General features: G+C 37.6%; 3 protein-coding genes and 2 long non-coding RNA genes across 5 annotated transcripts; 2 read left to right on the forward strand and 3 right to left on the reverse strand.

The window, feature by feature from the left end:
* The first annotated feature begins 1,503 nt into the window (after nt 1-1,503).
* On the forward strand, nt 1,504-2,373 carry LOC147938623 (uncharacterized). Its single transcript, XM_087465691.1, has one exon. It carries the CDS (start codon nt 1,504-1,506, stop codon nt 2,371-2,373), a length of 870 nt encoding a protein of 289 aa, XP_087321817.1.
* A 5,794-nt stretch (nt 2,374-8,167) lies between these two features.
* On the forward strand, nt 8,168-9,973 carry LOC104711216 (malate dehydrogenase, chloroplastic). Its single transcript, XM_087467440.1, has 2 exons — nt 8,168-8,416; nt 8,705-9,973. Exon 2 carries the CDS (start codon nt 8,723-8,725, stop codon nt 9,938-9,940), a length of 1,218 nt encoding a protein of 405 aa, XP_087323566.1. The 5' UTR covers nt 8,168-8,416; nt 8,705-8,722; the 3' UTR covers nt 9,941-9,973.
* A 138-nt stretch (nt 9,974-10,111) lies between these two features.
* LOC104711215 (uncharacterized) lies at nt 10,112-10,891 on the reverse strand. Its single transcript, XR_755224.3, has 2 exons — nt 10,672-10,891; nt 10,112-10,539 (listed from the first exon to the last, which is right to left on the reverse strand). It is a non-coding gene; the product is annotated as an uncharacterized LOC104711215 (long non-coding RNA).
* A 3,167-nt stretch (nt 10,892-14,058) lies between these two features.
* On the reverse strand, nt 14,059-15,052 carry LOC104711217 (uncharacterized). Its single transcript, XR_755225.3, has 2 exons — nt 14,938-15,052; nt 14,059-14,796 (listed from the first exon to the last, which is right to left on the reverse strand). It is a non-coding gene; the product is annotated as an uncharacterized LOC104711217 (long non-coding RNA).
* A 521-nt stretch (nt 15,053-15,573) lies between these two features.
* Nucleotides 15,574-17,453, reverse strand: LOC104711218 (pentatricopeptide repeat-containing protein At3g47530). Its single transcript, XM_019230358.2, has one exon. It carries the CDS (start codon nt 17,372-17,374, stop codon nt 15,605-15,607), a length of 1,770 nt encoding a protein of 589 aa, XP_019085903.2. The 5' UTR covers nt 17,375-17,453; the 3' UTR covers nt 15,574-15,604.
* Nucleotides 17,454-23,717: the final 6,264 nt, after the last annotated feature.

Consider the following 23,717-nt stretch of genomic DNA (forward strand, 5'->3'; position numbering starts at 1 on the left):
GGGCAACACTTCATGTGTTCTTAGCCCGTTAAAAATATAAAAAATTGGAATAGTAGACTAAGATCAATATTTTGGGTCTTAAACTAGAACAGTTTTAAGCCCAGTTCTTGGCTTACGTGTCATCACGAGAGTTGTCATGTTTTTTGGGTGTTGAGACAATTTTTTCATTTCCTTTCTTCTTCAATATCGCGGCTAGGGTTTGCGATAGAAAGAGAGAAAACGGCGAGAGCTTCGTTTCCTTCATCCTCGCCGTATAAACACGAAAATTTTCCGAATAAAACACCCAAATCGAGAGCTCTAGTCAGTTGAAATCGATATTTCCAAAGGTTTCCCGAGGAATCCGTTTAACTTCCGGCGAATCGATCTTTGATATGTCCGGCGAATCTAAATCTTCTTCCTGATATGTTGTGTCGTCGTCTCCTTTCTCTGGCAAAGATCATCTCCGGCGATATAGAGGTAGTCCTGTCGTTTTCTCATTGTTTGTGGGATGTTTCATCGATTTAGGGCAAAATTGAAATCTGTGAATTAGGTTTTGGTTAAGTAAGATGGTATAGGGTTTGTCTCATCTGTCAATTTACGGTTTTGATTAATCAATCATGGATTTTAGTGAGCTTTTTCTTATGAATGAATTCCGAGTTTTCTTATAACGGTTTTGAAATCGACCACTGATTAAGTTTATTTGTTTTTGCTTTGTTTCGGAGGCTTTTAGGTGAGGCTATCCAGGGCAAATTAAATCAAGAACCATCAACAAACCTGCAATTGCTCGAAAGTAAAAGGTAAGTCACATTGTTAAGTGATTTGGTATGAGTTTTTTTGGATAGTCTCGGATGTTTGTGTAGTAAGTGTTGTGGTTTGTTTGATGGTTTTGTTCGCATATGGTCATGTTCTAGTATTAATTGTTGTGATTGTAGTTTTGTTGTTTCAGGTCTCGGATGTTTGTGTAGTAAGTGTTGTGGTTTGTTAATTGTTGTTGTCATTAGACTGTAGTGTTGTGGTCATGTTTGATGGTCTTGTTCGCATATGGTCATGTTTGATGGTCTTGTTCGCATATGGTCATGTTTGATGGTCTTGTTCGCATATGGTCATGTTTATGGTCTTGTTCGCATATGGTCATGTTCTATTAATTGTTGTGATTGTAGTTTTGTTGTTTTAGGTGTGAGTTGTCTCAAAACTTTAAAAACCTTATTTAAAACTCGAAAATTTTAAAACTTTTGAAACACTTGAAACTTTTAGTTAAATAAAACTCAATGACCCTTAGTTACTTCTGATTTGACTGAAGTAGGTGATGGTTATTGAGAATTAAAAGTCTCTAACAACACCAAACTTTTGATTTAATAATCTCCTAACTTCTCTTTATTACATCCGAGTATTCTATATATCTCTCACACTCTCTTATTACTTCTCTTCTATTACTTCTATCATCCTTGTTTGCGTCTTTCTTGCAATCTCTTACTTCTCTTCTATCAGCCTTGTTAGCTTCTTCTTTCTCGAATTCTGATTGTTATGGAATCAAACAAAACCCCTAACAGTCAGTCTCAACCCTACTTTAGCCTTCTTAACTTCCCATATGACAGCTTTTCTCACAATGTAAACATTGGGAGCTCTCAAATCCCTCCTTTTAGTTCACAACCCTCTTCACAGCCGAGTCAACCTCCTATTCAATCAGAAGAGACAGCAGAGCAGCGTAGGGAGAGACGGTTATGGTCGACACAAGATGACTTAGTCCTAATAAGCGGGTGGTTAAACACTTCGAAGGATGCAATAGTTGGGAATGGGCAAAAGGCAGGGTCATTTTGGATTCGTGTAGGAGACTACTATGAAACAAGTAGTCATGTCCGTGGTGGTGATGAGCCTAGGCGTCCTGACCATTGTAGACAAAGATGGCAAAAAATTAGTAAGGAAGTGAGCAGGTTCTGTGGAGCTTTTGCAGAGGCAGAGAGTGAGAGAGCTAGTGGGATGAACGATCTAGATGTTTTACAAAATGCTCGCCAAATCTACACTAACCTGTACAAGAAGAAGTTTGGTATGGAGTATGCTTGGAATGTGCTACGCTATGAACAGAAATGGACAAGTCTCGAGGCTATGAACCCCACTCCAAAGACAACCAGTTCTAACAAGAGAAAAGCTGATGATGCTGCACCATCTACGGGTTCTGTCGTTGGGGAGCACGAGAGCAGACCCACGGGCATCAAGGCAACGAAAAGAGTAAGGAACAAAGGCAAAAGGAAGGCTGCACCATCTGCGGAGTTTAGTCACATGTGGGAGATAAAACAGAAGGATCTAGAGGGCATGAAACAACTCCAAAAGATGTCCATTCTTGACACTCTCATTGCCAAGAATGAAACCCTAGACAAAGATGAAAAAGCATTGTAGAAGAAGCTAATGGCGGAACTGTTTTAACTAAGTTTGTTTTAGCTATGTATGCGGATGTTTATCTATGTTTAACTATGTGTCCTTTCAGTTGTTTGGTGTTTTTGTTTAGAATGAATCTCGTATATTTGAATCCATGTTTAACTATGTATGGTCTCTATGTTTGTAATGAATCCCATCTTGTTTGTTGTTCAATGTTTAGAATGAATATGCTCTATGTTTTTCATGAATGTGGATGTTTTATATTTGTTGGGAACTTATATATGTGTTTCGGTTTCAGGTTGAAGAAGTCATGGACAGTGAATACGACTATGGTATAAACAGTCCATTAGACTACAGTACTGAGTCAGAAGAAGAGGAGGCTGAGACCTGTTACTATCCTCCGGAACCAGCTCCTGCGATTGGATTCACAAGCCTCCGGAACCAGCTCCGTGAAGCTCAACTGAACCATCTCAACGAACCAGCTCAACGAACCAGCTCAACAAACCAGCTCAACGAACCAGCTCAACGAACCAGCTCAACAAACCAGCTCAACGAACCAGCTCAACGAAACAGCTCAACGAACCAGCTCAACGAACCAGCTCAACGAACCAGCTCAACTGAACCAGCTCAACGAACAAGTCATTCAGCTCAACGACCAAATGATCCAGCTCAAGGTACTTCTGATCCAGCTCAAGGATCAAGTCATCCAGGTCAAGGACCAAGTGATCCAGCTGACTGACCAAGTGAACCAGCTCAAGTAATGATCAACCCGTGATGTGTGGATGTTGTTGTTTGCTTTCGATTGTTGTTTGCTTTCGTATGATCAACCCATGATGTGTGGTTGTTGTTGTTTGCTTTCGGTTGTTGTTTGCTTTCGTATGAACTCCGTGATGATTTGTTTGGATTTTTGTTTAGGCTAGTTTGATAGCTTTGTGAACCCGTGATGTTGCTATGTACTCGTGAATGAACCCGTGATGTTTGCTATGTCTTTCCCTTCTTTGGATTTTAGTTTGATCACTTGTATATATGAGATGAGATGAGCACAAGGTTTTTCATCAAAAACAAACATTTGCTCCTTGCACCAAAACAAACATTTGCTCTCTACAACAACAAAGATTTCTTTCTCTCACCAAATATTTCATTCCTTCTCACCCAAAACAAATATTACATTCCTTCTCACCCAAAACAAATAATTCTTTCTCTTCTTCATTGCTATGGCATCTTCTTCCAACAATTTTCACTATCATTATGATCCAAATAATGATAGTATGAACCAATTTTTTCAAGAGCAATTTAATAATCAATTTGAAGCTGCTGAAGAGGAAATTCCAGAGGAAAAGAATACACGTACTCATATCGATAGACAACGGGAAGAAGGCCACGAACGTTTGTGGAACGATTATTTTAGAGATAATCCGACTTACACGACGAAGCAATTTTGCCGACGGTTTCACATGAACAAGTCATTGTTCTTGCGTATTGTCAATCATCTCAGTGAAGAAGTTCCATATTTTAAACCAAAAAAGGATGCAACTTTCCGGAATGGTTTCTCACCGCTACAACAATGTACTGCAGCAATTCGACTACTAGCATATGGGATTGGGGTGGACTCGGTTGACGAATATTTACGTTCTGAATCGACTTCTCGTAAATGTTTGGAACATTTCATCGTCGGAATAGTTGACTTGTTTGGCGCTGAATACCTACGCCGACCCACACAAGCGGATCTTCAAAGGCTACTATTTTACGGAGAACTGCGGGGTTTTCCCGGGATGGTTGGGAGACTGTATGCATTGGAAGTGGAAAAATTGCCCAACCGCCTGGAAAGGAATGTATTCACGAGGCACCGGTAAACCAACAATAGTTTTGGAGGCGGTAGCTTCACAAGATCTCTCGATATGGCACGCATTTTTTGGAGCTCCAGGTACTTGTAACGATTTAAATGTTCTTGATCAATCACCAGTATTTAATGACATTATTTACGGTCGAGCTCCCGAAGTTACGTATTATGTCAACGGAAATGAATATAATTTGGCTTACTATCTGACGGATGGTATTTACCCGGAATGGGCGACATTTGTTAAATCCATCCCACAACCACAACATCCGAAACATCGTTTGTTTGCAGAAAAACAAGAAGGTGCACGAAAAGATGTTGAGCGTGCATTTGGAGTCCTGCAATCTAGATTCGCCATGATTAAAAATCCATCTCTTTTATGGTCAAAGGGTAAGATTGCATATATTATGAGAGCATGTCTCATACTCCATAATATGATTGTCGAGGATGAACGAGATTCATACACACTCTATGACGCACATGAATTCCAACAAGAAGATGGAACCGGAATTAGTCCGGATCTTTCGTTTTCAGTAAATATGTCAACAAATTTTGAGGGTTTAGGTGATGGCCATACAATAGTTCGTGATCGACAAGCACATCAGAAATTAAAGGAGGATTTGATAGAGCATATATGGAATAAATTTGGTAATATATAATATGTTAGTTTTTTTTTACATTTTATTTACAAGTATATAAGTATGCAATTTAAATGTTATTTTATAAGTTTTTATAATTTGTAAAATGTTTATGAATATTATATTATTAAATCTTATGATCTTAAACATGTTCTCCCAATAACTAGCTTTTTAACAAAAGATCTTAACTATTGATCTTACATTATTTCACTAGATATTTATTCTAAGAACACCATAATTAGTTCCCCCATTTTTTTACCTATGATCTTAACAACTGATCTTAGATTATTTTCATTATATATTTAATCTAAGAACATGAAAAAAAGTTCTCCCATTAAGGATGCCCTAAAGAAAGAGACAGAGTCGTCTTGTCCTTAAGAATTGTTTGGTTATCTCTTATTTGTTAAAAACCCAACTCTGTTCTTGATTTTATTATGACAGATTCTATGGAGACGAGAAACAAACCATAAAAGTAGGAGAGAAGAGAGTGCCATTGTTCAAAACAACAACGGCTCCATTTACCAAACCAGAAGTACCAAAGAAGAGCAAAACCCGTTTGAAAATTATTAATATCCCACATGTGGTCCTTGGTTTGAAGGGGAGATTGTTGGGATACAAACCAAGTCCCACATATGAAGTTTGAATGGACTATCATTAATATATGAAGGATTAGGGTCAATCTACTATTGCCAATTGGTTTTTAGTTAGAAGCCCATAACAAGCCCAAATTTAACATGGTATCAGAGCCCAAGGTTAAAATTCTGGTGGACCTAGAAAAGTGGATACGGACATGCCTCTTGTTAACCCGAGTAATGGGGGCCCAAGAAGGGGTTTATTATCGGTCCAAGTGGGATCGGTTCGAGATGGTTTATCATCTCGAGGAGATGTGTTAATATCCCTAATGTGGTCATTGGTTTGAAGGGGAGATTGTTGGGATACAAACTAAGTCCCACATCTGAAGTTTGAAGGGACTATCATTAATATATAAATGGTTAGGGTCAATCTACTAATTGCCAATTGGTTTTTAGTTAGAAGCCCAAGATAAACCCAAACTTAACAAAAATCCCAAGATTTGGCAGATTCAAAGTGTTTCCAGAGAACTTCGAGATCAAAGAGACAAGATTCTAGATCCTGGTGGTGATGCAGTGCTCCAATGGAACATGATTTTTCTCTTCTGGTGTCTTGTTGCACTTAACGTCGACCCTTTGTTCTTTTTTTCTCTCTTCAGTCAAACGCATTGGACGATCATCTTGTATGACTACAGATTTGAAGCTTGGCATTGTCAGTACTTTCTTCAGAACATTAGCGGATTTGTTCTATGTTTTACACATTGTGATCAAATTCAGAACAGCTTTATGCTTCTCGTACTTCTAGAGTGTTTGGTCGTGGAGAACTTGTTAAAGATCCTAAATTGATTGCTAGAAGATACTTGAGATCATATTTCATCGTTGCTTGTTTGCCTCTTCCTCAGGTATGCAGATATTGAAATCTTGAATTCGTTACCCGTGTGGCCGCACCACTTTGGTGAGGTCCACCACGGACTAGTCGGGACCGGACAACCGGGGCCACATGATTGAAATTTCTTCTTAGAGTTTTGCTTATGTTATAAAGTTTCTATTGTTTGCAGATTGTAAGCTGGTTTATTTTGCCATCAATAAGAAGCTCTCATTTAGATCATACAACAAATGCTCTTGTGCTCATAGTTCTTGTTCAATACATTCCTCGCCTTTATCTTATTTTCCCTCTTAGCGCTGAGATTATCAAAGCTACCGGAGTTGTTACAACCACCGCTTGAGCCGGTGCTGCTTACAATCTCCTCCAATATATGCTTGCTAGTCATGTGAGTTTGACTAATGAAAGAACTCACCAACTCACAAGAGTTACTATCTGCTATGTTATGTTACCATCCTATTCCTATCCATATTCCCCAAAGATATATAGAGTTTTTACTTACTTATTTTACTCCAACCCCATTGCTCTTGCGTGGGATAGTGGACTAGCCTAGTTATATACTATCTCCTCATCACCCATTATAAATTGACGATTTGGCCAATTTTGGAACCCCAATCAAATTAAATTGACGATTGTGGCATAAATGTGAATAATAATCAACTAACCAAAATCACCAACAACGATAGTGAGTGGACCGACACCATAGACGTCCAAAGTATCATCAAACTAAAGGAAAAAAAGTAGTTGAGAGAAAAAGAGCATGTGGGGATAAATAAGGTTAACGCAGCGTTTTGGCTGTCAGTCGTCCGAACTCTACTGCTAAAGGACACAGTCAAGTGACTCTCAGTATCGTATATTCGTATCACGGAGACACCTCTTGGCAAATCCAACGAGACATCCAAAACAAACATCTACAATTTTTTTAATTGTAATTAGGGAAAAAAGCTTAAAAATACCTCATCTATTTTTTATTTGGATGTTTAATACTTCGTCTTTTTTGGTTGGAAGAAAAATACATCATTTAATTAAAAGATGCGATTTAATACATAAACTAATAAATTTTGTTAGTTTCATACTTACGTTTTTTTGACAAAAATATAATTCCGTTTTTACCCTTACTATATCAAATAATAATTAATTTTAAATAATATGACATTAATTTATAAGTTTATTTGAATTATTATTTATTTTAATTACAATTTTGTTTTACTAAAAAATACAATCATCTTCATCAAACTCTAATTCATGTTTATTCTCCTCTCTCGCTTTTACAGACTTGGTCATATCATTTAACATAAAATAAAATTAATTTTAATTCAAATACACTTATAAATTAATTAAAATAAAATTAATTTTAATTCAAATAAACTTATAAATTAATGTCATATCATTTAAAATTAATTATTAATTGATATAGTAAGGGTAAAAATGGAAGTTTATTTAAATATTTAAAATATTTTTTTTAAAATAAAATTAATTCTAATTCAAATAAACTTATAAATTAATGTCATATCATTTAAAATTAATTATTAATTGATATAGTAAGGGTAAAAACAGAATTTTATTTAAATATTTAAAACAAAATTGTAATTAAAATAAATAATTTTAATTCAAACAAACTTATAAAGTAATGTCATATCATTTAAAATTAATTATTAATTGATATAGTAAGGGTAAAAACGGAATTTTATTTTTGTCAACAAATCGTAGGTATGAAACTAACAAAATTTATTAGCTTAGGTATTAAATCGCACGTTTTAATTAAATGATGTATTTTTCTTCCAACCAAAATAATTAAATGATGTATTTTAATTAAATGATGTTTTAATTAAACGTCTAAATAAAAAATAGATGAGGTATTTTTAAGTTTTTTCCCATTGTAATTACAATATTTTTTCTTTTCTTTTTAATTTCCTTTTTAAAAAAATAAATAAAAGATTGGTTCCTTCATCGTGTCACCTAATCCCATTTCTCTTCTCCTTCTTCTTCTTCTTCACTGAGCTCTACAGCGAACAGAGCAAATTCTTTAATCCTTCTCTCTCTCTCTCTCTCTCTCTCTCTCTCTCTCTCTCTCTCTCTCTCTCTCTCTCTCTCTCTCTTGCGTTTTGGTTTTTCAGATCAAGAAGCTTTCTCCAAGGTTAGTTTCTTTCTCAATTCGTTTTCGTTTTTAATAAAAAGATTTGATTTTTAAGAACTGGGTTAATCCATTCTTTGATTCTTACGATTTGCTCCTCTGAATCTTTTGTTCTTATAAGTAGCTGAGTTCTCCTTTAGAGATGTCTCAATTCGATCTGGTTTACGTCTCTCTTCGATTAGGGTTTCGATTTATTTGCTTGAATTCGCTTATAGATAGATCTGTCTCCCCTGTAAATATGTTAATTAGGTATGAACAAGTTTTTTTTATTTATCTCTTTTGTGAAAACAGAGAAAACAGAACAAAAACATGGCAGCAGCAACATCAGCTTCTTTGTTTTCAATTGGATCTTCTTACTCCTCTAAAGCCAGTTCCTTTACACCACAGTCTAGGGCACAAGCTGTGAACTTTAACTCAATCCCTAGTTTCACCGGTCTTAGATCAACCTCACTCATCTCTGGATCTGATTCTTCTTCTTCCTTGACCAAGACTCTTCGCGGTTCTGTGACCAAAGCTCAAACCTCTGACAAGAAGCCTTACGGATTCAAGATCAATGCTTCTTACAAAGTAGCTGTTCTTGGTGCTGCTGGTGGTATTGGTCAGCCTTTGTCACTTCTCATCAAGATGTCTCCGTTGGTATCTACCCTTCATCTTTACGATATCGCTAATGTTAAAGGTGTTGCTGCTGATTTGAGTCACTGTAACACTCCTTCTCAAGTTCGTGATTTCACTGGTCCTTCTGAGTTAGCTGATTGTTTGAAAGATGTCAACGTTGTGGTTATCCCTGCTGGTGTACCTAGGAAACCTGGTATGACCCGTGATGATCTTTTCAACATCAATGCCGGTATTGTGAAATCTCTGGTTGAGGCTGTTGCTGATAACTGTCCTAATGCTTTCATCCACATTATTAGTAACCCTGTTAACTCCACGGTACCCATTGCTGCTGAAGTCTTGAAAAAGAAAGGTGTTTATGATCCTAAGAAGCTCTTTGGTGTCACTACCTTGGATGTTGTGAGGGCTAACACTTTTGTTTCTCAGAAAAAGAACCTTAAGCTTATAGATGTGGATGTTCCTGTTATCGGTGGACATGCTGGAATCACCATTTTGCCTCTTCTTTCAAAAACCAAGCCCTCTGCCAACTTCACCGATGAAGAAATCCAGCAGCTGACTGTTAGGATTCAGAACGCTGGAACTGAGGTCGTGGATGCCAAGGCAGGTGCAGGTTCAGCTACTTTGTCAATGGCATATGCTGCTGCAAGATTTGTCGAGTCGTCTCTCCGTGCTCTTGATGGAGACGGAGATGTCTACGAGTGTTCGTATGTGGAGTCGACTCTTACTGATCTTCCTTTCTTTGCATCACGGATCAAGCTTGGGAAGAATGGACTTGAAGCTGTGATTGAGTCAGACCTTCAGGGATTGACTGAGTACGAGCAGATAGCACTAGAAGCTCTTAAACCAGAACTGAAAGCTAGCATTGAGAAGGGTGTCGCATTTGCAAACAAACCAGCTGCTGCTGCAGCTAATTAGATCTGTTGTGATTTCACTGCAAAAAAAAGAAAACATTCTTCAAAGAAGCTGATAAAACATTGGTCTTCTGATCATTTCGAGTTTTGTTTTGTTTTTCATATTTCTTGCATCGGCGAGACATTTTCTTGTTCTAGAATAAAGAATGTATTAGCTTCAGTTTGAGGATTTTGATACATGGCACTGAAGCAGATTTTATGAATTCATCTATCACCAAAAAATCAATACAGGAGCAACGCTCACTTTTAAATAATACAAACATAAAATAGAGTAAATAAAAGAGTTTAAAAGTTACGAAGCAATACTAAGGTGTATGTATAATTTTCTTTAGTGTAGTAACATGAATATTTACTATTTATATATTAAAGAAAAAAATTGGTGTATAAAATGGTCTTCAAATTTTATAAATCCTTGAAAAGGAGATGTTGGGTCAAATTAGCTTTTTGGGCAAAGGAACCAACAGTCTCTGACATTTTCTATATTATCAATGGCCGCATTGTGAGTGCAGACCAAATAGTTTTTTTTTCCTGGTTTGCATGGCGGTTTTCCTGTCCTTTCTCCTGTGAACGGATTTGTCAATGGCTTGTCACTTTTAAATAAACCTATATATATAGATAAAAATTACACATTTAAAAAATACTATGGTATATATATTGGTAACTAACTAGTGATGATTAATGATGGGCACAAAAAATAATGATGGGCAAAATGTAAACTATATACAAATGACTTACTACATTCATGAAGATTAGCAAGTGAAACGAGGATGATACAAACTATGACAATTTTGGATGATGACATTGTAATTTTTTTTTTCTTTTAGAGAAACGTTTTATTGTGTTATAGTAGAAAACTTTACATGTAAAGTACACATATATATAGAAGTCTCCAACTATTTTTGTAGGGTGATCCCAAAAAATCTGTTTTTAACTGGCTAGTTTTGTTTCCTTCATCATATTCTATAAAATTGATGTTGAAGAGATATATACTCGTTTGCACAAAAAAAAAAAAATTAGCTACTCATTCTCGAGAATCTCCAAATGATCGATATCTGAAACTTACCACTTTTCGGCATTTTTAACCATTCGTTTTGATTTACATCATTATCTTATTATGTAAAGTTGATTTTTGAACAAGATTTTGACATGTGTCAAGTTTATATTAATCTTAGATTTTGACATGTGTAAAAGTTAATATTTAATAGGAGGAATTTGATTACAACAAAAATAAAATATTTTATTTAAAAAATATTATTAATGTTAAAAGATAATTTTTAAAAGTTACCGAATTTATTAAAAAAATACATAATTTTATATTTAAATAATTATAATTTTATAAGGAGATTATAAATATATATATATATATATATATATATATATCATAAATTCGAAATTATAATATTATTTACTTATTTGTAATTTTGAGTTATTAGTTTTACAAAAAAATAGAAAAAGGATTAAGGAAAATAAAAAGTAAATTATTAATTCCAAATTTTGTAAATACTCACTTCTATATAAACATAGATCGTCTTATATTTAAATAATTTATTCAAAAACACTGCTTTCAACTTTGTTTAATCAGGAAATTTTTTTAAATGTGAAGGTAAATTTTTCTTATTCTTTAAAACCAAAATTTTCTCCTACTTTATACTTTTTCAGTTGGGAATATGTAAGATTAATATGATTAATATGTGCGTCTTCTTTTCCTAATAGTGTATTTTAAAATTTATTATAGTATTTTTAGATTGTTTTATTTAATTTATACTTCCATCTTTGAATTATTTGAGATTCATATATTATCGTGCTTATAATTTTTTTTTTTTTTTTAATTATGTCAATTAATTTTCTTCTAATTTCTTAACCTTGATTGGTTGGTCATAAACTTTTTATTTTTGCAAACATAATTGTTATCATTATTCATTTAATCCCAAAAGGAGATAACGAGTAGAAACTCATTAACCTGATGGATAGATAAAATAAGCTAATCAAACATAAGCTCACAACAAACATTGATAGATAGATTAAAAAAACATGAATCATTGTTGATAGATCCATAGAAACTCGATGACTATGACACCCCGGTTTGCGGAAATGTTTAAAAGAATTGATTTGGTCACATATATCACCAAAATGCACTTATTTTTCTGGTCAAGGGTCCTGAGAAAATTTCATCATGGGTAACCTTCCTGGAAGTAATTGTCGGAACTGTGCGAGTGAGGACAAAAGACAGAAAAATATTATTTGTTGATTTGTAGGGTTGGTAAATAATTTTTTAAAGCCTCCTAGATGTAATAAACCGGCCATCGAATATGGATGGGTCCACGGGCCGGGAATAGATGTAAAGCTCACTTAGGAAGGTGGACCCATAGACTGAGAGTGGATATGGGCTCACTAAGCAAGGTGGCGGTTGAGGCGTTACAGAGACAGATGCTACATAATTGTGTGTCAAAAACAATTCCATGAATACATTGAAAAAATTAACATTAGTTACTATCAAAAGATTTTGTGACGTTAGAAAAAAGTTTTTACTTTCATTTGTTGTCGGAACAAGCCATTTTGAGATAACAAAATGACGTGAACATGTTCAGGAGGGTAGAGCCGAGGTTTTCTCTATGGTGGAGAAAGTTGGACACAAGGTTATCTCTCTAAGGGAGGAATGTGGATGAGGTTGGACGCAAGGTTATCTCCCCAAGGGAGGAAAACGGAGCCAAAGTTCTCTACATGGTGGAGGAGGTTGGACGCAAGGTTCTTTCTATAATGGATGAGGGCCGAGCCGAGGTTTTCTCCATGGTGGTCATACATTATTGTGATGATACATCACTCATTAGTATATTATGTAATATATTTTTTATTCAAAATGTTTTTTGAGCCAACAATTTTAGTAATTAAAAAACTATGCAGAAATAAAAGTAAAATAGTTGTCTTAATTTGTTCATATAGAAATTTTCTAGGTGGTATGATAAATAATATATTTATAACATAAAATATATTTGTAACATAAAATATATTTAGATGTAGAAAATACACTCTTAATAGTAACATACATAAAAAATTTGTAAATGGATATAAATCAGTGTATTATAACAAAAACAAAATTTATAAATAATATACAACAAATTTTAATATATATTTGTTTAATTAAATTTAATTTATAAAACTTTGAACCTGCAGATCGGGCGGGTCCTCATCTAGTATTCTATATAAGATATGTAAATATTATCATTTTGTTAGAGGAAAGGACAGATGCATTAAGCAAGACCACATGCTCTCTCATAAAAAGCTTTTGACAAGAACTTTGCACAAATAAGCAAATACATGTTTGACAAAAAGAAAAGGAAAAAAAAAAGCAAATAGATTAAGGCCCTGATTGGTACAAGACTTTTAAGACTTAAAAAAAATTAAAGCCTTGAAAGCCATTTATTTACTAATCATACTTTTTTGATTTTAATTTTTTAAAAAGCTGTGTAAGTCACTTATTTTTTTTTCTTCATTTTTTTCTCAAAATTTTTAAAGCGTCAAAACCAGACTTTAAAATTTAAAAAAATATAAAACTTTATTTTTTTCTCCCCCATTATACTTAAAAGCTCTCCAACAGTTTATATATAAATTTTACATAAATTATTTTTACACATTAATTATTCTTATTTTTTCTCCTTCTTTTAAGATCCATTTTAATAATAATTATTTTTATTTTTTATTATCATCATTTTAATATATTTCAATAATAAAAGTAACAGCTTCAGTTTTAAAAGTATTTGTTACCAATCAAATTTTAACAGTTTAAGTTTCTACAGTCAAAGCATCTACAGCCAAATTCTCTACAGGGGTGGGCAAATGCTTCACTTAGCGAAAACAAAATAGACTAGAAATAACCAGTAACAAAAAAGCCAATTTCCCCGAAAGGTTCTTTTTGACTTCACAAATGGGTATACTGCATCGCTAAAATTTTAAAGTTAAAGTCTTTACAGCCATAAGTAACAGCCGTTACCAATCGGGACCTAAGCGTACGTAAAACACATCATCACCATGCAAAATGTGTATCACCACATACAAAATGTGTTACATTATTTCAATCAACATATAAGTTATGAGCTTGTTTAATTTCATAACATAAAGAATGTATTAAGCCTGAAGATATGAGACATGACATTGAAACAAACCTTTTGAATCATCACCAAAATTCATTACAAGAGCAAGAGCCGCTTTTAAAATGATGAAATCGGGAACGGTCTCTAACGATCACGACACGATCATAAACATCAGATACAAACTTCGCAAAATTATGGCAATCTACACAAGTTCTAAGATTCTTGGTCACTCTAATGGTTGTTCCTGGTGGAGTCACCAGGATTCCAAAGGCAATAGCTAGCTTCTCGCTATGGTATGTCAAAGACTGAAGAATGTATTAGCTTCAGTTTGAGGATTTTGATACATGGCACTGAAGCAGATTTTTATGAATTTATCTATCACCAAAAAATCATTAGAGGAGCAAGGCTCACTTTTAAATAATACAAACATAAAATATAGAGTAAATAAAAGAGTTTAAAAGTTACGAAGCAATACTAAGGTGTATGTATAATTTTCTTTAGTGTAGTAACATGATTATTTACTATTTATATATGAAAGAAAAAAATTGGTGTTTAAAATGGTCTTCAAATTTTATAAATCCTTGAAAAGGAGGTGTTGGGTCAAATTAGCTTTTTGGGCAAAGGATCCAACAGCTTCTGATATTATCTAGATAATCAATGTTTGCATTGTAAGTGCAGGTAAAATAGTTTTTTTTTCCTGGTTTGCATGGTGGTTTTCCTGTCCTTTCTCCTGTGAACGGATCGGTCGATGGCTTGTCACTTTTAAATAAACCTATATATAAAGATAAAAATTATACACATTTAAAAATTACTATGGAGGATAATATATATATTGGTAACTAACTAGTGATGATTAATGATGGGCACAACAAATAATGATGGGCAAAATGTAAACTATATACAAATGACTTACTACATTCATGAAGATTAGCAAGTGAAACGAGGATGATACAAACTATGACAATTTTGGATGATGACATTGTAATTTTTTTTTTCTTTTAAAGAAACGTTTTATTGTGTTATAGTAGAAAACTTTATATGTAAAGTACACACATATATATAGAAGTCTCCAACAATTTTTGTAGGGTGATCCCAAAACATCGGTTTCTATAAAATTGATGTTGAAGAGATATACACTCGTTTGCACAAAAAAAAATAAAAAAAAATAATTAGTTACTCATTCTCGAGAATCTCCAAATGATCGATATTTGAAATTTACCACTTTTTTCGGCATTTTTAACCATTCGTTTTGATTTAAGGTCGTTATATTCTATATAAGTTATGTAAATATTATCATTTTGTTAGAGGAAGCTTGTAACATTTTGATATTCCGAGCTTCATTTCAGAAAAGGACAGATGCATTAAGCAAGACCACGTGCTCTCTCATAAAAAGCTTTTGACAAGAATTTTGCACAAATAAGCAAATCGATTAAGCGTACGTAAAACACATCATCACCATACAAAATGTGTGACATTATTTCAATCAACATATAAGTTATGAGCTTGTTTCATAACATAAAGAATGTATTAAGCCTGAAGATCTGAGACATGACATTGAAACAAACCTTTTGATTGAATCATCACCAAAATTCATTACAAGAGCAAGAACCGCTTTTAAAATGATGAAATCGGGAACGGTCTCTAACGATCACGACACGATCATAAACGTCAGATACAAACTTTGCAAAATTATGGCAATCAACACAAGTTCTAAGATTCTTAGTCACTCTAATGGTTGTTCCTGGTGGAGTCACCAGGACTCCAAAGGCAATAGCTAGCTTCTCGCTATGGTATGTCAACGCGTATCCCTTTGCTTCTTCTGAATCAAGATTGTGCAGCTCCGATGTGATCTCCGCCACGTAACCCGCAATCTTCAGCTGCTGATTGATTTCCGCAAGCTTTTTATATATTTCTTCCTTGCGCTGATGCGAAACATCGTCTACTATAAACTCATGAACGGTTCCTTGTAGCTCGATCGCACTGCATCCTGGTTTGGTCTGGATTCTTTTCTCCTTCATCAAGGAACGCAACTCGGTCACTTTCTCCCATTTCCCAACCGAAGAGTATGTGTTGAGTAACAGAACGTAGTCTCCAGCTTCTTCGGCTTTGAGTTCGATAAGATGAGAGATCACACGTTCCCCAAGTTCCACATCTCCATGAACTCTACAAGCCCCGAGCAGCGTACGCCAAATGGTGGAGTCAGGTTTCACTTCCATTGACTTTATGAGACTGTAGGCTTTATCAAGTAGACGAGCACGTCCCAAGAGATCAACAATGCAACCATAGTGATGTACATTTGGCTTTATCTTAAACTCACCGCTCTTCATTCTATCGAAAAATATCATTCCTTCATCGACCAAACCGGAGTGGCTACACGCAGACAACAAACCCGTGAGTGTCTGTTCCTCTGGAGAGATTCCAAACTTCAACATTTCGTTGAACACTTCAATGGCTTCTTTACCGAATCCATTCATGGCTAAACCCGAGATCATAGCTGTCCACGAGACTACGTTTCTTTCACGCATTCGATTAAAGACTTCGTAAGCCTTATCCATAGACCCGCAACGTGAGTACATCGAAACCAGAGTGTTGCTCAGATTCAAAGCACGTCCAAGTCCGTTTTCATCGATAAAAGCATGAACCTGCTTACCAAAATCCAACGCGCCTAAGTTAGCGCAAGCTTGTAAAGCCAATAAGCATGTTACACCGTCAGGTTTTACACAACCATCGACCTCGTTCTTCATCTTATCAAACAAAACAAGAACGTCTCTTGTACGTTTGTTCCGTAGATAACACGAAACCAACACGTTCCAAGAAACGGTATCTCTGTGGGGAATTTCGTCGAACACTTTACATGCGTCAGTGCTGTTTTCGCAAGTTGAGTAAAGATCCATAAGAGTCGTCAAGAGAAGACTATCGGAGAGAAACCCATCACTGTAAATCTTCCCGTGAATCTGCAAACCGCCGATTAAGTCATTTGATTTGATGCAACACTTGAGAGCAAAAGAAGACGAGAGTGGGTTAGCTGGGAGAGAGGTGTTCTGTCTGAGAGCTCTGAACAAGCGGAACCCTTCGCTTGGTGTTTGGCTGAGAGAGAAAGCTCTGATCATGGTGTTGCTGTGCGAGAGAGTTGGGTTCAATCTCTGGGAGTAAACTCGGCATGAGTAATTGATGTCTCGAGGAACGAGAGAGAGAGCGAGACGAGAGAGGAAATGGTGGAAAACGTCGGAGTTTCTGATTAGGGAAGTGCGGAGTAAGACGGCGTGAATCTGCCGGAGATGGAGTTTTCCGGTGGAAGATACGATCAGAGAGATAAGGTGATCGTCGCTACTACTTATCGACTTCAACATAGTCGTGTATACCCAAACGAGTAAAGAATCAGATTTGTGTTTGAGCTGGTAACCATTTTAAATTAACTAGAAATTTATTAATTTGGTTGATTTTTGATTTTTTATATAAGAAATGTTGAGTTCGCCCAAGCTGCATTTACTCTCTGGCACAACCATCGAGGTTTACTCCTCCGGCGGTGTCGAGGCCGATCGGCGTAGCTGGGCTTTGGTTTTGCCATCTCTGTTCTCTCCTCTGTCTGCTATTCTCGTTCATGTAATCTTTTAACTTCACCGGAGTTCTCCTGAGAGCCCAGATCTCAGCTCCGGTAATACATCAGCTTCATCTCCTTACCTTCTCTCCTTCGCTTCCATCTCCCTCTCTCGGCGAGGATGCTCTTATGAGGCTCCAGCCGCCTGAGTTCAACCCTCAACCCCCTGAATGCTCCGGTATCAATGGCGTCTATCTCTCGATCTGGTCTTTTCCACAGTCAACCTCAACATCTCTCCGCTCCTTGGATTTATATCCTCTCTCCAAGTGTTTTGCTTGGTTGCAGCTGGACGAGAGCTCTGCGTTGATGCTGAAGCCATTGAAGATCTTGACGAAGAAACCCATAACCCCGGCTTGCTCTGTCCCAACCTCGTTACCCTTTTGGCCCAGGTTTGCTCCCCAATCTTATCACAGAACCCTGATAGATAATTTGCTTTATCTAGACTATGTTTCATCCCTACACTAGAAGCTACTCAGACCCGATTATTTTGCTTTATCTCAAGTTCAAATTGGTTAGTACTAGTGTCTTCTGCTTGGTCAAGACGAGGTTTCGTCGATAGCAGAATATTGGTTTCTTCTAATTTGCTTGAGAACCTCTTGTGTCGAGTTCAGTGTGAATCCAGGTTTGGCCTAAACTCCACTCTCTCCCATCCTAGTCAACGTTTGGTTTGCTTAGTGGTATCACTAGTTCGAAGACTGCTTCTGATCCTTAAGTCACCATTGTTACTAGAATGGTATAAGAGTCCTTTGATAACAGTGTTCGTCGGATCTCCTAGGGATGATTTCTTTGATGGAGACAGTTTGGTGAAGTTTGGCATTATGATCCCACCTATACAGAGTTGGGGTTACCGATGCTTCACCAGCCTCCTATCTTTACCTCGCCTGATTGCAAAGCTCCCAAAACCACAATTTATCTACTTTATGAAGCCCCCTCATGTAAACTTGAAGACTAGTGGCATTATGACCTCTACTCCAAGTAGTAGTGGTTACCACAACCTCTTTAAGCTCTCCTCTTTCAACCTTGGAACCGCAACTACCTTTGTCGTGATCGGCCTCCAGAGCTCTATCTTGGCTCGACCGGTTGTCAAAGCTCTACCTAGAGTAGCCCCCCTCACTCCGGTGAGACACCCAGCTTTGATCTTTTCATCGCCACATAGTCTTCGACCAAAGACAATGGCCACCTACTCCTCCACTGACCTGTGATACAAGACTCGGTGGTGAGTCTTATACCGGGATAGAGTTGGTGGCTTCACAAGCTGGCGGTCGCTTCTCTCTTGTGAAGGAAAGATGGTCGATGGTGGAGATCTGACACGATGGCGGTCGCTTCTCTCGTGTGGGATCGGTAGAGGGGGAAGTGCTGGCGGATTGAAGTACACCACAGAGATGTGATTGGTCTCTGATACAGTACACGAACTCAGCCTTGTGGAATCTCACACACAAGACAGAGAACAAGCTTAATTCTCTTAAGAACACTTAAAGAGAAAAATAAGAAAATTCAGTATTTTATTGATAATCAAAGGTGAAATTCGTACAACTGCTGCAGGGGGACTTTATAAGAGTCCTTCAGCTAGCCTTAAGGCCGAAAAATAAATGCAGAAAATGCAACAAGGAAAGAAAATAAAATCAAACACAAATCATTGTCCTTTTGGAAAGTAAATAAGCTAATAAAAGAAAACGCTAATTAGACTTGATCTCTCTTGATGAGGAAGTCTTCTAGAATATCTTGTTCAGTCTCTTGATGCTCGTCCATGCCCTCTATGTCTTGGTCTTGATCTTTGCTATCTTGATCGCTTTCAGAGGTGTAGCTTGTATCACACGTCTCTTGCAGCTCCGATGTCTTCTCTTGGCTTCTTGAGGTTCCTTGACCTGAAAAAGGAGGTTTCTTACCTGGGGAACTGGTTTGATCAAGGCTCATTTGGGTGAAGGCTTCAGCAAGCTCTTCCTCGGCAATGTGATCATATATGTTGTGGCGGCATGATGATGGTACAGACCAGTTGACGTCCTTCAGCTCTAGAGAGCTTATGATGTCTTGAACGGCTAGGTTAAACCTCTTCCTTAGCTGTTTAGCCTTTGATCGTGTCACAGGGCCTTCTCGTACTTCTGGTACAGGATATGGTACAGGATTTGGTTCAACGGTTTGGTTGGTAGGATCGATGTCCGCATCATTCCCTCCCTCTTCAGAATGTTTTGTCCTCAAAACTGAATCTCCTGGATCATAAGCAGACAAGTCAGCTACATTAAAAGTGTGAGAAATTTTTACCTCATTTGGCAGCTCCAAACGGTAAGCGTTATCATTGATCTTCTCAAGAACTCTAAATGGACCGTCGCCTCTTGGTGATAACTTAGAGGCTCGTTGTGTTGGAAATCTTTCAGGCCTCATATGCAACCAAACCCAATCTCCTGGTTTGAACAACATCTCCTTTCTTCCCCGATCAGCCTTGCGTTTGTTGTCGGCATACTTCTTTTCCAAATTTGCTTTGGCCTTGTCATGTAACTTCTTGATGATTTCTCCTCTTCTTAGTCCATCTTGGCAAACCTGTTCTATCTGAGGCAATGGTGCTAAATCTAATGGAGACAAAGGGTAAATTCCATAGACTATCTCGAAAGGAGATAGTTTTGTAGCCGAGTGGACAGCACGATTATAAGCAAACTCGATAAAAGGAATACAATCAACCCATGTTGCCATATTTTTACCAAGAGTGGCTCTAAGTAAAGTAGAGAGAGTTCGGTTTACCACTTCAGTTTGTCCATCCGTTTGGGGATGACAAGTTGTTGAGAATAGAAGCTTGGTACCAAACTTTCTCCAAAGTGTCTTCCAAAAGTGGCTCAAAAACTTGGTGTCACGATCAGAGACTATAGTCCTTGGAAGTCCATGGAGGCGCACCACTTCCTTGAAGAACAGATTTGCGGTTTGAGTCGCGTCATTGGTCTTGTCACACGGAATGAAGTGTGCCATCTTGGAGAACCGGTCCACAACAACAAAGATTGAATCCTTGTGTTTGATCTTTGGTAATCCGAAGACAAAGTCCATAGAAATATCTACCCAAGGGGCATTAGGAATAGGTAATGGTAAGTAAAGACCATGAGGATGTAACCTGGATTTGGCTTTGTGACAGACAATGCATCGAGCATAAAATCTCTCAACATCTTTCTTGAGATGGGGCCAAAAGAAATGTTCCATTACCACGGCCAAGGTCTTGTCGACACCAAAGTGACCCATCAAACCTCCACCGTGTGCTTTGGTAAGTATCAATTCTCGCATGGAACCTTGAGGAATACACAACCGCTTGTCTCTAAATAGAAACCCATCTTGCAAGTAGAATGCTTGATATGCTCCTTTGCCATACTCCTTGTAGCACTCTCCTAGTTCTGGATCATCTTTGTACAGCTCCTTGATATGCTCAAAACCCATTACCTTAGCCTCCATAGTAGCTATAAGAGCATGCCTCCTTGACAAAGCATCAGCAACCACGTTCTCCTTGCCTTTCTTATACTTTATCACATATGGGAACGTCTCAATGAACTCCAACCACTTAGCATGTCTCCTCTTAAGTGAAGTCTGACCCTTGAGATGCTTGAGGGTTTCATGATCGGTGTGAATGATGAATTCCTTGGATAACAAGTAATGTTGCCATGTTTCCAGTGCTCGAACTAAGGCATAAAGCTCCTTGTCATAGGTCGGATAGTTCAACGTAGCTCCACTCAACTTCTCACTGAAGAAAGCCACGGGTCTTTTCCTCTGATGTAGTACAGCTCCAATTCCCAAACCTGATGCATCACACTCTACTTCAAACATGACTTCAAAATCTGGAAGGGCTAAGACTGGTGCTTGCGTGAGCCTCTCCTTCAAGGTGTTGAAGGACTTTTCTTGGGCTTCTCCCCATGAGAAAGGCACGTTTTTCTTGATCACGGCAGTCATTGGTGCAGCCACTGTACTGAAATCCCTGACAAACCTCCTGTAGAAGCTTGCGAGACCATGGAAGCTGCGAACATGTCCAATCGAAGTGGGAGTAGGCCATTCTCTTATTGCCTTGATTTTCTCCTCATCCACCTGTAGGTCCTGTTTACTCACTACAAAGCCAAAGAACACACACTGATCAGTACAAAAGGAGCACTTCTTTAGGTTAGCATAAAGGCCTTCCTTCCGAAGCGTTTTTAAAATTAACCCAAGGTGTTTAATGTGATCAGAATGGCACTTACTGTAAATAAGTATGTCATCAAAATAAACAACAACAAATTTACCAATAAATGACCTTAGAACCTGGTTCATTAGTCGCATGAAAGTGCTTGGGGCGTTGGTTAACCCAAATGGCATGACAAGCCACTCATAGAGACCTTGCTTGGTTTTGAACGCGGTCTTCCACTCATCTCCTTCCCTCATTCGGACCTGGTGATAGCCGCTCCTCAAGTCAATTTTGGAGAAGACGATTGCACCACTTAACTCGTCCAACATGTCATCTAGTCTTGGAATGGGATGTCGATACTTGATAGTTATGTTGTTGATTGCTCGACAGTCTACACACATCCTCCATGTTCCATCCTTCTTTGGAACTAACAGAACTGGTACTGCACACGGGCTGAGGCTCTCTCTTATGTATCCCTTATCCATGAGATCACGCACTTGTTTCTCTAGCTCCTTAGATTCCTCTGGATTCATTCTGTAAGCTGGTTTGTTAGGTAAAGCAGAACCTGGTACAAGATCGATCTGATGTTCAATGCCACGAATAGGAGGTAATCCTGGGGGTATCTCCTCTGGAAACACGTCTTTGTATTGATCTAGCACAGCTTGTACTTCAGCGGGTAGTTCAAGCTCTCTTGTACCTGTACTTAAACATTCTTTGAACAACATTAGTAGCACGGTGCCCTGGGCACTCATGGTTTTACAAATCTCATTGGATCTCAAATAAAGATTAGAAGTCCTTACCTCGACCTCTTTGTTCATGTGTTTTTGCAATTCATGAACTTCAGAGGGACTTAGAGGGGCAAGGTTGAACTTACGGTCATTGTGCGTGAAAGTGTAATGGTTTGTTCGACCGTCGTGAGTTGTAGCTCGATCAAACTGCCATGATCTTCCAAGAAGAAGATGTCCGGCCCTCATTGGAACTACATCACAAACGACTTGATCCTGGTATTTCCCAACGCTGAATGATACAGTGACTTGTTCAGCAATTTTCAGCTCGGTGTCATCATTAAGCCACCTAAGTTTGTATGGCCTCGGGTGCTTTGTTTTCTGAAGACCTAACCTGTCCACCATATACTTGCTAGCAACATTAGTACAAGAACCTCCATCAATAATCAAATTACATACCTTGTTCTTGATTGTGCATCGAGTGTGGAATATATTTTCTCTTTGAACTTTCTCCTCGGGGTCGACAAGCACGCTCAGCATACGCCGGATCACAAGGAGTTCTCCTACATCGGGATACTCCACGTCATTCTCCAGATCAGTCTGGTCATCGTCTTGCTCATCTTGAGACTCATAATCTCCACTAGGGGTGACAATCATCACCCTTTGGTTCGGACATTCTCTCGCCATGTGTCCCCTGCCTTGACATTTAAAACAAGTAATGTCACGGCTACGGGATTGACTAGTGTTAGGAAACTTACCTGGTTCGGGTTTAGAGGTTTTAGGTGCCTCACTAGACTTGTTCTTGAACCTAAAGTCATTGTCTACGGTTTTGCCTTTGTCCATGCTCCGGTTGTTGCTTGCATTCCAAGGCGTGTTGTTTCGAGTACGGTTCCTTAAAGACATCTTACGCTGGATTTGCTGCTCCACTTGTACAGCCTTGTGAAGTAGTTCATGCAGGCTGCTGTAGTTCAATGTCTCCACCTTTCGGGCTATACGCTCTTGTAAGCCATCAATGAATTGAGCCATTAGGGACTCACTCGATTCTTCTAGCTCCAAAGAGTTCATGAGCTTCTCAAACTCCTCAAAATACTCATCCACGGTCCTTGTTCCCTGAGACAATTTTCTAAAACGTTTTTGTAAGTCTCGTTGATAATGATCAGGGACATACCTCAACCTCAAGAGATACTTCATATCTCCCCAACTGCTGATGGTAGCAAACCGCTGCCTCCTCCTATCAGCTACCGTCC

This window comes from Camelina sativa, chromosome 9, assembly GCF_030686135.1.
Source record: "Camelina sativa cultivar CO46 ecotype springtype chromosome 9, ASM3068613v1".
Classification (NCBI taxonomy): domain Eukaryota; kingdom Viridiplantae; phylum Streptophyta; class Magnoliopsida; order Brassicales; family Brassicaceae; genus Camelina; species Camelina sativa.

Coding starts and splice junctions, on each gene's coding strand:
- LOC147938623 (XM_087465691.1), top strand. CDS start 1,504: ATGGAATCAAACAAAACCCCTAACAGTCAGTCTCAACCCTACTTTAGC.
- LOC104711216 (XM_087467440.1), top strand. CDS start 8,723: ATGGCAGCAGCAACATCAGCTTCTTTGTTTTCAATTGGATCTTCTTAC.
- LOC104711218 (XM_019230358.2), bottom strand. CDS start 17,374: ATGTTGAAGTCGATAAGTAGTAGCGACGATCACCTTATCTCTCTGATC.